General features: G+C 38.3%; 1 protein-coding gene across 1 annotated transcript in view; it reads right to left on the minus strand.

Annotated features, from left to right (window-relative positions):
- OTOG (otogelin) overlaps window positions 1–18,103 on the minus strand; it is a 135,336-nt gene that overhangs the window by 83,449 nt on the left and 33,784 nt on the right. The window contains exons 21-24 of the mRNA XM_078387307.1: window positions 17,611–17,761; window positions 10,168–10,275; window positions 6,226–6,364; window positions 1,191–1,325 (exon numbers count right to left, since the gene is read on the minus strand). Coding sequence (XP_078243433.1) covers window positions 1,191–1,325; window positions 6,226–6,364; window positions 10,168–10,275; window positions 17,611–17,761 — 533 coding nt within the window. The remainder of the gene's footprint in view (window positions 1–1,190; window positions 1,326–6,225; window positions 6,365–10,167; window positions 10,276–17,610; window positions 17,762–18,103) is intronic.

Raw genomic sequence — 18,103 nt, forward strand, 5'->3', positions numbered from 1 at the left:
TTTCTCTACTAATACTTCTTTAAATTTAATTTTAAGAATTTTGGGGAAGTTCGGAGTTTCCACTACTTGTTGTAATGGGGAAATAAGTGGACTTAGTATATATCTGTTTTCTTTCCAACATTCTAACATGTTCTTCAAAAAGGGATTAGTTATTCTCTTTTCTTCTACATTTCCCCCGATCTATTAGAATATTCTGACATTTCCATTTCCATTAAATTTCTATTATGTGCAGTAATATCCAGAATATGTCTAAGCTGGTTTGCAATGGAATAAATTTTAACATTTGGTAATCCAAGCCCTCCTTCCTTTTATGGAATATATCATAGTTTTTTATTGATCCCAGTTCATTTGTTTCCATTACAATAGTTATTTATCAACTTCTGCCAATCTTTCAAATATGTTTCTCTGATCTTTATTGGGAGCATCCAAAATGCAAAATTCAGTTTAGAAATAATATTCATTTTACATAATGCTATTCTTCCAAACCATGACAATTTAAATTTTTGATATTTATCAGTTTACTATTTTGTTCTTAAATTTATCCATATTAAATTTAACCATTTCTTGTAAATTCCATGTAATGTAAATTCCTAATTATTAAATTGTATGTTCAATTCTTCCCTTAAATTCTTTTTTCAGTTCCTTCTCATCTACTTCTGAATGATCTAATAAAATACATTCAGATTTCTCCCAATTTACTTTCAAACCAGTTATTTCTTCAAATGACAGACTTTCCTCCAGACTGTTTTTCTCTGGTTCATAAGATCTTGACACCTTTTTAATCTCTGAATTTTATATATTTTGATTTGCTTTATCTGTTTTATCTGTTCTCTTTTTTGGCCTTTTCCTTTTGTTTCACTTGTCCAATAAATTCCTGTTCAGGGGTAATATCTACATTTCTGTCATAAATACACAATCAATTGCTTCCCAGCTTGATTTTCTACTGAAGTGCCTTCTTGCCTTGCATTAGACCACAGCCCTCACAAAAATTCTTAGTTTCTCCAGATATAAGTCAGGTTATGGACTTTTTGTCTAAACCATTATGAAGTTCCAAGGACAGCTAACATTTCTTATATAACATCTGTATGCATTTGCAGCTTAATTCATATGTATTTATCTTTAGCATCTAGCTTATCAGCATAAACACATTCATATCTGTAGACCTCTTCTTCTACATTGCTAGAGCTTACCGGATCTCCAGTGTCATCATCAAATATTATGAATGATTTTCCAATGTTAATGAAAATAGACTTCCTGCAAATGATTCCAGTATTAAAGCAACTAACATTTTCTATGATGACTGAAAAACTAGTAATTGAGAAACTCTGCAGAAGAAAAATAAAACAGATGATTCAAACTCACAAATACCTCATGAAGCAAACCTTGTACATTTACATGCCCAGCACTTTAGTCCATGTGCAACCCATGTTTACCCTCTTGATGCCTTACTAGCTCTGAAAAGGAAAGATGCATACATATTTTATGAGATGATACAGTAGGTAGGAGCTGGCTATAGAAATAGTGATTAGTAACAAATAGAGATGGGGGTATTCATATTCGTATACGAATACCCCATCTCTAGTAACAAAGGATATAATGAATCAAAGTTCTCACGTATCATTAGGAATATATGCTGATTGTTAGTGGTTGTAGCTGCATGAGCACACAGAGCAAGATTTCTTCAGAGTCATCTTATAACATTTACTATTAAGGGATTCTTCATGGATTGCTGCCTTGTCGTGGCGAAGGGGCTTGAGTAACTCAGAGAAACTATGGGCTATGCCGTGCAGGGACACCCAAGACGGACAGGACATAGTGGAGAGTTCCGACTAAACGCAATCCACCTGGAGTAGGAAATGGCAAGCCACTCCAGTATCTTTGCCAAGAACGCCCCATGATCAGAAACAAAAGGCTAAAAGATATGACGCTGGAAGATGGGCCCCTCAGGTCGGAAGGCGTCCAACATGCTACTGAGGAAGAGCGGAGGACAAGTACAAGTAGCTCCAGAGCTAATGAAGTGGTTGGGCCAAAGCCGAAAGGACGCTCAGCTGTGGACGTGCCTGGAAGTGAAAGGAAAATCCAATGCTGCAAAGAAAAATACTGCATAGGAACCTGGAATGTAAGATCTATGAACACTGGGAAGCTGGAGGTGGTCAAACAGGAGATGGCAAGAATAAACATCGACATCCTGGGCATCAGTGAACTAAAATGGACAGGAATGGGCGAATTCAGCTCAGATGATTATCATATCTACTATTGTGGACAAGAATCCCGTAGAAGGAATGGAGTAGCCGTCATAGTCAACAAAAGAGTGGGAAAAGCTGTAATGGGATACAATCTCAAAAATGATAGAATGATGTCAATACGAATCCAAGGCAGACCATTCAACATCACAATAATCCAAGTTTATGCACCAACCAGCATTGCTGAGGAGACTGAAATTGAACAATTCTATGAAGATCTACAACACCTTCTAGAACTGACACCAAAGAAAGATGTTCTTCTCATTCTAGGGGACTGGAATGCTAAAGTAGGGAGCCAAGAGATAAAAGGAACAACAGGGAAGTTTGGCCTTGGAGTTCAGAACGAAGCAGGACAAAGGCTAATAGAGTTTTGTCAAGAGAATAAGCTGGTCATCACAAACACTCTTTTCCAACAACACAAGAGGCGACTCTATACATGGAAATCACCAGATGGGCAATATCGAAATCAGATTGATTATATTCTCTGCAGCCAAAGATGGAGAAGCTCTATACAGTCAGCAAAAACAAGACCTGGAGCTGACTGCGGTTCTGATCATCAGCTTCTCATAGCAAAATTCAAGCTTAGACTGAAGAGATTAGGAAAAACCACTGGGCCACTCAGGTATAATCTAAACCAAATCCCTTATGAATACACAGTGGAAGTAAAGAACAGATTTAAGGAACTAGATTTGGTGGACAGAGTGCCTGAAGAACTTTGGATAGAGGCTCGTAACATTGTCCAGGAGGCAGCAACGAAAACCATCCCAAAGAAAAGGAAATGCAAGAAAGCAAAGTGGCTGTCCAACGAGGCCTTAGAAATAGCAGAGAGGAGAAGGGAAGCAAAATGCAAGGGAGATAGGGAAAGTTACAGAAACTTGAATGCAGACTTCCAAAGAATAGCAAGGAGAGACAAGAGGGCCTTCTTAAATGAACAATGCAAAGAAATAGAGGAAGATAACAGAAAAGGAAAGACCAGAGATCTGTTCAGGAAAATTGGACATATTAGAGGAACATTTTGCGCAAAGATGAACATGATAAAAGACAAAAATGGGAGGGACCTAACAGAAGCAGAAGACGTCAAGAAGAGGTGGCAAGAATACACGGAGGAATTATATCAGAAAGATGTGGATATCCCGGACAACCCAGACAATGTAGTTGCTGACCTTGAGCCAGACATCCTGGAGAGCGAAGTCAAGTGGGCCTTAGAAAGCCTGGCTAACAACAAGGCCAGTGGAGGTGATGGCATTCCAGTTGAACTATTTAAAATCTTGAAAGATGATGCTGTTAAGGTGCTACATTCAATATGCCAGCAAGTTTGGAAAACTCAACAGTGGCCAGAGGATTGGAAAAGATCAGTCTACATCCCAATCCCAAAGAAAGGCAGTGCCAAAGAATGCTCCAACTACCGTACAATTGCACTCATTTCACACGCTAGCAAGGTTATGCTCAAAATCCTCCAAGGTAGGCTTCAGCAGTATGTGGACCGAGAACTCCCAGAAGTACAAGCTGGATTCCGAAGAGGCAGAGGAACTCGAGACCAAATTGCTAACTTGCGCTGGATTATGGAGAAAGCCAGAGAGTTCCAGAAAAATATCTACTTCTGCTTCATTGACTATGCGAAAGCCTTTGACTGTGTGGACCACAGCAAACTATGGCAAGTTCTTAAAGAAATGGGAGTGCCTGACCACTTTATCTGTCTCCTGAGAAACCTATATGTGGGACAGGAAGCAACAGTTAGAACTGGTCATGGAACAACTGAGTGGTTCAAAATTGGGAAAGGAGTACGGCAAGGCTGTATATTGTCCCCCAGCTTATTTAACTTATATGCAGAATACATCATGCGGAAGGCTGGACTGGAAGAAACCCAAGCCGGAATTAAGATTGCCGGAAGAAATATCAACAACCTCCGATATGCAGATGATACCACTCTGATGGCAGAAAGTGAGGAGGAATTAAAGAACCTTGTAATGAGAGTGAAAGAGGAGAGTGCAAAAAACGGTCTGAAACTCAACATCAAAAAAACTAAGATCATGGCCACTGGTCCCATCACCTCCTGGGAAATAGAAGGGGAAGATATGGAGGCAGTGTCAAATTTTATCTTCCTGGGCTCCATGATCACTGCAGATGGAGACAGCAGCCCTGAAATTAAAAGGCGCCTTCTTCTTGGGAGGAAAGCGATGACAAATCTGGACAGCATCTTGAAAAGCAGAGACATCACCTTGCCAACAAAAGTCCGAATAGTCAAAGCTATGGTTTTTCCTGTCGTGATGTATGGAAGTGAGAGCTGGACCATAAAGAAAGCAGACCGCCGAAGAATTGATGCCTTTGAATTGTGGTGCTGGAGGAGGCTCTTGAGAATCCCCTGGACTGCAAGGAGAACAAACCTATCAGTTCTAAAGGAAATCAACCCTGAGTGCTCACTGGAAGGACAGATCCTGAAGCTGAGGCTCCAGTACTTTGGCCATCTAATGAGAAGAAAAGACTCCCTGGAAAAGACCCTGATGTTGGGAAAGTGTGACGGCAAGAGGAGAAGGGGACGACCGAGGATGAGATGGCTGGACAGTGTCTGCGAAGCAACCAACATGAACCTGACACAACTCCGGGAGGCAGTAGAAGACAGGAGGGCCTGGCGTGCTCTGGTCCATGGGGTCACGAAGAGTCGGACACGACTAAACGACTAAACACACACACACATTAAGGGAACAGTTCCTCTTCCAGGACACCTCTAGAAAAATAGAACTGTCTAGGGTTTGGTTGTTTTTCGGGCCCTTTGGCCGTGTTCTGAAGGTTGTTCTTCCTAACGTTTCACCAGTCTCTGAGGCCGGCATCTTCAGAGGACAACACTCTGTGCTCTGGTGTCTGGGGTTTCTTCCCTGCTCAATTTTAGAGACTTTTTAAATTTCCTTTGAGAGATGGGCACAAAGCACCAGTCTGGGGATAAATGAACTGGCACAAACCACCATCTCCAGCAGGCACCCACTCAGAGCCAGTGTCCCAGGCACTTCCTCTGGGCACTGAGTGGGTGGGTGCTGGAGACAGTCGGGCACCAAACTGCTGGACACCTGTTGCAGTGGTAAATGAACTGGCACAAATGACCAAACTGGTGGTTCATGCCTATTTTTATTTTCTTTATATGTAAGGAATGGCAAACAGTTAAGACTGAACTTAAATGTCTTACCACTCCTCAATATTCCTGAAGCCTACTGTTAAGTAAACCAACATGAAGAAGAATTTTAAAAACTTGTAAACGTTAACATGCCAGGTTAACAATACACATGTTGTTTGTTCTCTGTTTATTAATAAACATAACTAGAACATGCAACCATATTCAACGGCCCGAATCCTATGCAGCATAAGTCATATAAAGAGTGGTGACAAATTGTTGCTAACCAGAAAGTTGTCATTCTTATTCCTGCTCATGTGCCAGCCACATGACTTGGCACATGATGAGGAATATGAGTAGCAAATCATTAATCAGTGGCAACTAACCACTGTGATTTATACCATTACATTTAAACCAGTGTAAATCCCCAATAGGACTCTAGCTATTATTTGACATAGTGTTCAAATTCCTATTGCTTAGAGCAGGCCCAGTGAATCAGAAGGGATATGGAACTCGGTAAGTTCCATCGATTCCAATGGGCCTGTTCTAACTACAACTTTAGCATAATAAGTTGCAGTTAGAGTAGGCCCATTTGAATCAATGGAACTTATAAAGGAATTGATTCATTAAATCACCACTGATTTGATGGGCCTACTTTAGTGCAATTTACTACACTAAGAAACAGAATTTTTAGCCATTATGTTGCTACATGAACAGGAGTTTTACGTTTTAGTTCAAACTAAAGCTTATGTTCGTAAGGTTTATCTCTTATTTCTCTCAATCTTTAGATCTTGAGATATTAATTACACAGGTGTTACCAAAGTCAAAATTCAGGGAAAAAATAAGATATGTATACTTAACGTATTTCTTAAGTATTACCTTAACCATGTAAACCTTACAATTTCCAACATAATCAAAGGAAAGTCCATCAAAAGTTCTGTAATGGCGATCTCCATACGCAGTACACATTGATGGGCAGGGGTAGAAAGTACATTCAAATGATCCATGATGGCAAACACTGAAAAACAAGAATATGAACAATAACAGTTGTAACTAAATGCTGGCATACCTTCTGGCTACTGTTTATAAAAGTGAAATGTCATCCTGCAGGTTACTGACACTCGTTATGATTCTCATATACAAAACTCTTCAATATGTATTCTACCTATATGGTGCAAGGAAAGGAGGAAATCCATAAATAGAAAGCAGCATTTCCATACCTGGTAAACATGACTACTCTGTATATTTTACTCACAGTCAACGACCTCGCTAAATGCTGCCACAGCAGACAGCAATAGTATCATGGTATCTCACTTTGAGGAGAATGGTATATTTGACCAAACTGATAAAAACACATGCTGAACCTCTATATTGCACGAGAGACCAGAAACTTTTTATAGCATACAGACTACTTTATTGTAAACCTAGCCTATTATTTATCAAAGCTGGTTAGCCTCATATGCTTCACACACAAAAATTTCTCCTAATATAAACAGAACATTCCAGTCAACAATAATAATTAGCACAGAGCTTTGAGACCTGAACATGCAAATGCTAATTCTTTGGAAAGAAGTTGCAAAATATATTACCCAGTATATTTTTCAACATTTTCATGTGTGCACAGCTCTCTGTGGAAGCTGCCATCATGAACTGACAAAGGTACCTGTTGTTTTCGACAAGGTATACAACCTGTTCCTTGTCAGATTGCCATTGCAGCTTGTTGATGTGGTCCATGGACATATATATTTAACAGGATTATAGTATTTTATTTTTGTACATATGCGCATTGTGTTATGTACTTACTTTAATTTAAAAAATTGACTCAAATAAATTACATTGGGACAAATATACATGTACGGACTAGTGGTTTTGTAGTCTTCCCCTTTTTTCAAAAGTCACCATATATGTATCTGAAATTAGCTATTTGCCCTCTATTGAATGAACAAAATGTGCAAATGGCAATAATACCTATGTCTCTTCTTCCTACATATGATAAATCAGAAATGTGTCATGGCAACTGCTGTTTCTGTGGTTCATATAAGATCACCTTATGTGCATCATTGTGATTTACTATAATGCTAAAATTAACCAGTGTAGAACAAGGAGGGAGTACAAAATGTATATTAGGATCTGAAAACAAAATCAACACAAATTATCCAGGAAAAAATCAAATATCCAAATACTTGGTATTAAATAAGCAGGATTGTATTTAAACCCTCATGTACATTTGCCAAAAATATCAGCCGGTATCTTATTAGCTTTTACTGAGAAGAAAGCCACCCCCCCCCAATCACACTAACCTGGAATTATACCATATGAAAGTGTTTCTGTTTGCATGTAAAGTCTGGCTATTAATCATAAGGATAACAGCTTGTGCAGTGGCACAGCATGTGTAAATGCATATTCCTGTGTTACTATACTGGTGAGACTTTCTGCTCAATGGAAGCTGGTCCATAATTTATCCTCCCAAAAAAGAGTGCCTTTCACATAGAGTGACAGAATCAAAGCACACAGAATAATGACAACTGAGACTTTTCTCTGTCAAGATCATGTTATTGAAATATCTCAGTATTTATACCTGTAACACTAAACAGTAATAATATATACTTTTATGTTACCATGCTTACCTTGATCATACTGTAAAACATATTGAATTGTAATCTACAAGCAAGGCCTGATAGATTTCTGATACATCAGTGGATAAGAATCGGAAATGTATACTGTAATAAAGATCCACTACATGAGAAGAAGAAAAAAGCAAATACTGACTACCTAATTATCATCTTGCACTGTGTGCAGTTAAGTGTTATGTTTAGGTTTTTCATATAATGTATCTTTCTGTTTGAACATTAGTATGGAAAAATAGTTCCCTTGTATCTTCAGGATTACTACAAACCCTTAGTAAAGGGGATTTTTTTTAAAAAAAAAATGTGTGCAATCACTCAGTGAAAGTTGCAAATGTAAAGGCTTTGGGGAAGAAGGGTAATAACCCAGGATCACTTTACCTTCCTGCCAAGTAGAGATGGCTTGTAAGTCGCTTCAGCAGACGGCCAAAAGGCTACAAAAGTCTTCTAGAGCAGATACTGAGAACCTGACAAGAGGCAGAGGCAGTCAGTCAGCACAAGGCTGGAGTGGGCAAAGACATCCAGACAAGGCATTGACTAGTGCTGACTGGAACAGCCTGTGGAGCTACATAGGTCCAGTGGAAACAACATGGAATAAAGCAGGGATGGGCTAATTACAGGCTTCCAGATACTGTAGACTGTAATTCCCATCAGGCCTAAAACAGCATAGCCAGAAGTGGGAATCCTGGGAACTACACCGCAAGAAGCATCTGGAGGGCTGCATTTTGCCCTCTTCTGCAACAAACAGACCAAATGGATTAATGGCAGGAGAGAGAGGTTGGGTGGAGAAGTAAGGAAGCTAACTGCTTAAATGGCATTCTTGTATGGTTTGGGAGTAGCTCTGTAGCGGACAAAAAAGCTCTACAGAGAACCATTCAAATTGCCCAGAATATCATCGGGCTCCAGGTATCAACTCTTCACATCCCGCTGTCTGAGGAAGTCACACAACATCTTTAGAGACTTTTCCCATCCTGCTCACAACTTCTTTGACTGTTGCCCTCTGGCAGAAGATACAGAACAATTAAGACTCGAACCACATGTTTTCTGAATATTTTTTTATCCCAGAACTATAATTGCACTTAATAATGAACTTAAAAACCACCAGCAGTGAACAGTTGGACAGTGTTACTTAGCCTGCAGTGTAGATGTTTGTGTTCTTAGTGGGGGATTTTTAGTGGGTGGGGAGTGTTTGGGGATTTTTTATGTGTGTGCATGTGGGTCTTGTCTCTGGATGTCTGTGTGAATTTCGTTGTATGTGTATACTATGTATATACTTACAATGACAATAAATTTGTTTGTTTAGAAATCTGTAGGGGGAGGATTTCTATGACATTGATGCGTGACTTTTTACTGCAGCTGGAACATTAGGCTGTGTTCCAGAACCATAATACCATTGCTATGTGCCTGGACACAGATGAAAAGAAATGTAAGTTAGGATATTATCATCTCCATTTTAACTGTTAAATAATTGTTTGTAGGGCTTATAGACACAGCAGCATGTCCACTTGTGAGCTGAGGTTAATCTAGAAGAAACTTTCTGGAAAAACTGTTGTATAACTAGATTATTTTGTCAGAACAGTTGCAAAAGTACAGGTCACTGGGAAATCAGAGACCCAGTTTGCCTAGTTTTTGTTTAGAAAAACATGTTATAATATTCTTTGCTTGTGATTCAAAAAACCCTTCATTTTAGTTCAAGCTATGGAAATGAGAAATGAGAGTTCATCTGGGTTACATGGCTTATATTTATCTTTGGAGTAAACTGCAAGTCACGTGCTAATATGAATATCCCCTTTATTTTATCTAAAATTGCAGGACAGCTTTAGCAGGAGAACATTTAATGTGGACCTGATGAAGTGCGGGTGTGAAAGAGGTTTCCTTGACACCTTCCCCAACACCAAATCCCCCCAATGACTTATCATCCTGTGAGGTTTAAAATATATGCTTGCAGGGGAGGAGAGGGTGTTTGCTCCTTAGTCGCAACACTGATGAACATTGTTTCCCGAATTGCTCTCCTTCATTTCCCCAGTCTATTGTTTAAAAACACTAAAAGCTATTTGAAAGTATTTCAATAAAAATTAAAACTACTCAAATGACAGGATATACATATTAACATAAAACAAACAGGGAAACAAACCAATGCAGAACCATCATTAGAGCACATGGAACATAAGAATTAAAAACATGAATCTGCACTCACCATGTATGGCAAGAAGAAATTACTTTGTCCCCAGGGAAGTACTCCTTGCCTTTCCAAGAACATGGACATTCCTCTGGTTTGAAACATTCACCACTGTGTTTAACAAGGCTATAAAAACATTAAGAAGTCATCCACTGTCAATTATATTATCAGTTTATTTATATAAATAAATATAGCTTCTATAGATGCTAGGGTCCCCCTGTCCAATACCAACCTGGGGCCATATTTTGAGGCTCAGTGAGGCCTTGCCCACACAAAGAAGATGACCACCATATTCCCTGGATGCTTTGGAAGCTTGGCATTCACCTAGTTGGCCAGGATGATCCTGATTCAGCCAATTAGGAAGACTGGCTGGGGAGAACCTCAGCAAATCAGGAGCAGACTGACTGAGTACTGTAGAGTTAAGGTTCAAATGTTAACTATAGTGTGTTTATTGATCGTCAAGGAGCATGGGTGAAGTTCTCTCAGCTGGGTCCACAAACACTACTAGAGACCAATGAAAAGACTCCCCATCCCACACTATGTAGCTTTGCTGAGAAAGAATGTAGTATTCTTTCAATGAAAAAAAAACCCGACATGCTTAAGAGATATATAAAGTTTCTGATTAATTAAACGTACAAGGGGCTTCTGATACAGAAGTGGGTGTCACAGATACCACTAGAAAAGTGCAAGATTTGAGCATTATACCATACTTTTGCTTTGGTGAAATTTGTGCCGTTGTACTCATGCCTATGCAGCGGACTTCTCATAAGTAACTGAGTGGTGATTGTGACAGAGCCATAATCAGCAGTTTTGACACCCAGAGCTTTTCTGGGTTAAGCTTATCAGTCACACGTGGGACATTAAGACCACTAACCAGCATAATTTAGGACAGATTGGAGGAATAGGGTGGCATATCTCACTGTAAATGCTCAATGGTCATACTGGTTCTAAGCTTGAGCCTATATATTTAGGGTTTTTTTCTTGTGAAGAGAGAAGGGGCTGGAGAGGTATACATTTTCAGAGTGGGTGAGTTAATGTCCTTTAGTCAACAAAAACCTGTGGTCAGATTCACATCCTTCCAGCAGCAAAATGTTGAGCTGTCTATAAATTTCAGTGCTCAGGATGACCACCTACTGCAACATACTATTTATGAGTTTGAGAAAAATAATGAACTAGATAGGACTTTGGTCTGATACAAAGCCTTGGAGTGTGATTATGGCATCTCAGCTCCAGAGCTTCCTAGCTGAAGTAGATTTATCTCTAGATCCTTTTCAGATTGGCTTCAGGTCTCTAGCTTTGAAAAGGCCATTTTGTTCAGCAAGTCCTATTTTTAATTAAATGTGAACAGAATTCCAGTATAAATCTTCCTTCTTCCCCCCCACCTCAAACTACTGGCACAAACTACTTCATTCCCTATAGCAATAGCAGTATAACTATTCACCTAACTACTTATTAGGATTGGCAGGTTTATTTTTTACATGCTTACAAGCTCTTTTTTTAAAAAAAATGCAGAAATGAGATCCCTTCTCCTTCCCAGCATTTCCTACAGAAGACTGGTTCAGGAATAATTACCCAGACTAGGAACAAAAAAATAGAAATAAGGCAGTGAATAGCCAAGCACAAGTGCTAGATGATAGCTGCTAGAAAAGCAAATGGAATGGAACCTTTCACAAAGTGGCTGGCATTGTTACTCTTTTGGCTTGACAGAAATGCAACTTAAAATGTCAAAGAACATTTTTTTTAAAAAATAAAAAGTATATTTTGTAAATTGGGTAGTGTAAAAATAGCCCACAATCTTTACTGTATATCTGCTTTCGCTAAGTAACTTTTCAAGTTCTCCAATAATTTTACTAAGAAAAACAATAAAAACTTCAAAACATATGATTCATTTTACATTTCTTAATTTTCTTTAAAGTATATGAAACACTTTTGCAGACTCTACCATTTCAAGGGTTCCTTCAGTTTCCTGGATTAATAATGAAGTACATGTCTGAAAATTCCCACTGTTTTAAACTACCCACTAAATAGACCACATTCAGAAACAAAGAGCATCACTTTGACAAGGCAAGACCAAAGTGCAAGTTTCATCTCTGTAACATTATCCTGCATAAAACAAGTGCTAACAGCTTTCTCTCTTGAAAAGCCAAGCAGCCAGATTGATTTCAATGATCTAAGAATTCATAAAAACAAAATGCCATTTAGATGACAAATGGCTTTTTTAAAACTATGTACTGCATTATTTCTAAATGTCAATGTTTGATATGCTGCCTACAGATAAACTGAAATGACACACCTGCTCACAGATCCTATAATTCAGCCAGACATGATTTAATTTCACTGGCATCTCAGACATGTGCCATACTGGCATTTTCAAATAGAATCACTGGCTGATATCAAAACACAAATGAATGCAGGTGCACTCAAACAGTGGTGAATTTGAGATCTATAAAGTTCCATTAATACATTTCACCTACGTCCATCACTAAAGGGACACTTTCCATGTTTTTATTAAAAAGAAATGCCAGGGGAAGACTAAATTACTCTTACATGCATTTCTCCCTGAGAGAAAACATTATCTCACTTTCATCAATGAATATGTGGGAGTGACCCCCTATACAACTACTCTAGACCGCCTAGAGTGGTCGTATAGACCAGATGGGCAGGATATAAATAAATAAATAAATAAATAAATAAATAAATAAATAAATAAATAAATAAATTCTCGAAGGCTTTCACGGCCAGGATCTGATGCTTGTTGTGGATTTTTCGGGCTCTTTGGCTGTGTTCTGAAGGTTGTTCTTCCTAACGGTTTGCCAGTCTCTGTGGCCGGCATCTTCAGAGGACAGGAGTCAGAACTCTGTCTCTGCTCTTCTGCAGTTTGTTTGGACAGTTGATGATTTATAGCTGTGAGATTAGCTTTTGTCCTTTTTAGGAGATGGGTGATTGCGGTAATCTGTATGTTTTTTGTTGTGGGTGTATTGTTGTGATAAGGGGGAGAAATTATCTGTCACTCTGATTGATGGGTGTCATTAGCTGGTCTTTTGTGTGCAGTGATCACCAGTCCTTGTAGCTGGGTAGAGTTCATTGATCTTTTACAGGCTGCATTTTTCAGTGCTAGCAGCCAGGCTTTGTTGAGTTTTAAACTTTCTTCTTTTTGTTGAAGCTCTGCTGGTGTCTGTGGATTTCAATGGCTTCCCTGTGCAGTCTAACATAATGATTGCTGGTGTTGCCGAGTACTTCTTTTTTTGAAATAGAATTTCATGTCCATCTTGTTTTAAGGCATGTTCAGCTACTGCCAATTTTCCCAGTTGTTTTAGTCTGCAGTGTCTCTCATGTTCTTTGATTCTTGTGTGAATGCTGCATTTTGCGGTATGGCAGAAATACTTTATTTGTGGGTGGCTGTTTCTCCTCTTCAGTTTGGTGTTGTTTTCTTGGTTTGATGGCTTTTGTGATTTCATTTTTGGAGTAGCCACTTGCCTGTAGCACCCAATTCAGATGGTTGAGTTCGGTGCCGAGAAATTGAGCTTCACAGTTCCGATTTGCATAGTCTACCAGTATTTTGATTATGCCTCTTTTTTTGCTGTGGGTGGTGTTTGGAGTTTTTGTGTAGGTACCAGTCTGTGTGGGTGGGTTTTCTGTAGACCTTGCGTCCCAATAGGAGGTCAGTTTTGCATATGACCATGACATCTAAGAAAGGAAGTTGGCCCTCTATATCTTTTTCGATGGTGAATTATATATTTGGGTGGATGCTGTTGAGATGGTTTAGAAATTCTTCCAGTTTTTCTTCACCGTGGTTCCAGACTGCAAAGATGTCATCCACATATCGGAACCAGACCATGGGTGCAATGGGTGCTGAAGCCAGGGCCTGTTTTTTGAAATGTTCCATTTAGAAGTTTGCTATAACCAGGATGAGGGGGGCTCCCGATGGCCACTCCATCTGTCTGTTCATAGAATTCATTATCCCACTGAAAATAGCTGGTCATTAGGCAGTGTTGAAAAAGCACTTTGATGTCTTCTGGAAGGATCTGCAGGAGGAGTGTCAGAGCGTCCTTTATCGGTATGTTGGTGAATAGGGATACTACGTCAAAGCTAATCAGTCTGTTCCCGGGCTTGAGTTTTAGGGTGCTGATCTTGCTTATGAAATGTCTTGAGTCTTTGATGTAGGATGAAGTTTGTCCAATGTGGGTCTGTAGGAGGGTAGCTAGGTATTTTGCTAATTCATATGTTGGGGAACCGATGGCACTTACAATGGGCCTGAGTGGGACTGAGTCTTTGTGGATTTTGGGGAGTTCATATAGTCTTGGTGAGAGAGCTTCTGTCTTGCAGATTCATTGAAGGACATTGGGGTGCAGGGAGGAACTCCTGATCAGCATGTTTGTTTGTTTTGTGATTTTGTTGTTTGGGTCCCGTTTCAGTTTTCTGTAGGTGCTGAGATCTAGAAGTTCCCTGATTTTGCCCTTGTATTCTTCTGTTTGCATGATTACTATGGCATTACCTTTGTCTGCTGGCAGAATGATTATGTAAGCATCTGAGTTTAGAGACTTGATACATTTCTCTCCTTTCTTGTTATGTTGCTCTTTGGGGGTTTTGCTTTTCGTAGGATCCTTGTCACTTCACCTCTTATTTCTTCTGCTTTTTCTTCTGGAAGATTATATAATGCTGATTTCACGTTGGCAGTGATGTCTTCCACAGGAATTTTACAATGGCAATGTTATCTTCCATAGAAATATGTGGAAGCTTTGGCAACTGGAGTAAGAACAAGATATTCATACTTCCTTTATCTTAACTACTGGAACATCTGGAGTAGTCCTGAGTTTATATAGCAGTAGACCATAGTGGGAGTATTGAAACAATTCATTCTACACACACACACACACACACAATGTAGACACACTGAGCTACCCTGCATTAGTTCCGCCTAGCCAAAGAAAATGCCACATTATAAAGGTATCTAATAATTTTACTTCTTAATTAAAGGGTCTGTAATACTTATTTGTTGCATTTAGTTTAATTATTTATATTTTAAGGCAAGATGAAATGAATAATTTTTTTTAATTCCTTTAGAAATAGAAGAAATCTTCCATGTGGACGAATCCAACATGAGAGAAAAGGTTCAGGAATTATTTTATTTTATTTACTAGCACCATCCTTCTTACATGGACTTTTCAATGATTTTTCACCACACTGATTTATATTTTTCTTGTATACAGTCTTATCTCAAAGTTGGCAGTTGTTCTAGATAACTAAATAATCAAGACAGGGATCTGGGTTGGTTAATGGGCTCTCAACAATATGGTGTCTGGTTTGCACTTATCTGCCATTATATACCTATGTATGAACAGCTGCAGTACATGCCAAGGGCACAGAATCAATTCAACTGTATTCTTTGCCATTATTGTGATTATGTTCTCGAAGGTAAGGTCTTTTCCTTGTTGATTCATTGAATTGTGATACTATGAGGAATGATGATCCTAATCTATTTTAATACGTCTTGCAAAAGAAAACTGTAAATATTGTAGAGTAATTAATCAATAAGAATCGTACAAGTGTACTTCCATTAATATTTTCTTTGATCAGTTTCCTTGGAAAAATAAGTCTTACTGCTAACAAAGCATAGGTTATACCCATCTAATTTCCTTTATTGTATTCTTATAACATTTGACAGACATTATATGAAAATATGATTTTTCTCCTGGTCATTTCCAAAATATTTGCAAATTAAAATTTGGTGTCACAATTTGTGTGTTGTTGCATAGATGGGTAAATAGGTAGACACTACTGGATTACAACTCTCTTCTGCCATAGCCAGTACAGTAAAAGGTAAAGGATGAAAGCAGTTGTCATCCAGCAATTATCATGAGTTAACAGGAAAATGAAAGTATTATTTTAAGAATAAGTCAATATTGGCATTTTAAAATAAAAGTAATTTCAGTCTCACATTTCCTAAATACAGATAACACTATCCATTTAACAAAATGGAATTCATGTGATTTTTGATTTATCATGGATTAGTCTCACATTACTTCAACCTTAGCAAAAGACCGCAAGCTGGGATACTATAAAAATAGCTCACAATAGTATATTTCTAGTAAATTCTGTTTATATTACAACTTATCTGGCAGAATCCTGTTGGTATAACTTAATGCGGTGTAACCTAAATTGGGTGCCAGAAGCAACTGATTTATGGTAATTAAAACCTTCCTTCCTTTTATGGTTTCAAGGCTCCCTAAGGCTCTTACATTTATGAGTACATTGTCTCGTGCTAGATGCTGCTTGTGTTTGTTGCATAAGTTTTCCTACAACCCTTAGTAAAATGTGCATTTATTAGCAGAACAATGGTACATTTTGCCTTCTGCCACAGATGTGTTAAAAACAGCCCATAAAATGTGGGACTTCCTTAATGGTGCATTTCAAAAGAATAAGAGAACAATGACTTCAGGGCAAAAACACACTGCATTATGTACTTTACTCCAGGTGTTCTTTGCAGGCATACCTGTGTTCAACTTTGTACTGCCTGAATTTTGTGTTGTGCATATTTTAAATATAAAAAATCAAAATGAAAAGAAACTCTTTTTTACTTCAGAGACACCTGAAGGGTACTGCTGTCACAAAAGGTGGCTTCAAAATTACATTCCTTCTATGCTACTACTTCCCTAATATTTTGGGGCCATTGATAACAGACATTCTTGCATTCCATTAAAATCATTATTTTCATTGTGCAAATTAGAAAGTGATGATTTTTTCTTTTCTTGTCTTTTTTAAAAGGAACCTTTCAGGAATTCATTTAAGCTTCTTAAAAGTTACTTGATCAGGTATGCCACCTGCTATTACAATGAGAAGCAATTTTTGTTCTTTTGGAGATAGAAAAATATTCATAGATGGTGCAGATTTTCATTACTCTTGCAACATTTCATTTTCAGACAAATATTACTCATTACTTCAAGGTTTAGAACAGAAAATGGTGGAAATCAGTCTAGTAGTATTAATACTCGTGATGGTGGTAGTAGTCACATCTTGCCACTGCACATATCCCCTTAATTGGCAGGGCCTTTCTTACATCATGTCTGGACATCTGGATTGCTGAAGTAAATATAAGACTATGGATAGTGCAGTTTAACAGCAAAGTCTAGTAACAAAAGCTCATTTTGGAATGGACTGGGGGGATCCTAATTTATATAATATGACATGTATGAGTCCAAACCCATACTAAATCAAGCTGAATGAACTTCTCACACATTATTTTCCATAGGACTATATATAGTCCCTTGTACCTGTGCAGATGAACATGACCTACACAGCCACTGAGCATGATAATCATTCCAGAACAGGTTAACAGCCTTCTATAGTATTCACCTTATCAAGACATGGAAACAGCAACTCACTACGACACACTAGGTGTGGAAGTGGGTGCGAGATTTATACTGAAATAAAAATATAGAATAAATTTTGTTTTTTACTTACCCATGAGGGCAAGTGCATCCTGAAAAACAGGCAAGATGTGAAGAAAGAGTGAGGTTTAGTAGTTCATTTTCACATGTTCTTTCCCTGCCAAGTTCCATAGTGTGTGGATTACTACAGTTTACATAGATCTGGCCATCTGGACAGTTGTGAACTGAGAGAAAAAAAGAATTCAGATATATAAACGTCACATTTTGATTAACAACCTCCACAGTCTTCTCCTCTGTAATAGGACCTAGTGACAAACCCCTCCCTCTTGTGCTTATATATCTCGGATGAAATCATGTGTATCTATATTTTTCACAAGAAGTTATTTTCCTACTCTCATAGTATTGGAAATCGAATGCATCCAATTATCTGATTACAGTGATTGAAAAGAGATTTAAGACAGATAACTATAAGGAGATTTTTTTTCTTACAACAATTAATTAATGGAATTTTTCTCTGTGAAATTGTAACAGTGGTCAATAAAGCCCTACTCAAGTGTTACAGAATT

This window comes from Pogona vitticeps, chromosome 1 (genome assembly GCF_051106095.1).
Source record: "Pogona vitticeps strain Pit_001003342236 chromosome 1, PviZW2.1, whole genome shotgun sequence".
NCBI classification, from domain to species: domain Eukaryota; kingdom Metazoa; phylum Chordata; class Lepidosauria; order Squamata; family Agamidae; genus Pogona; species Pogona vitticeps.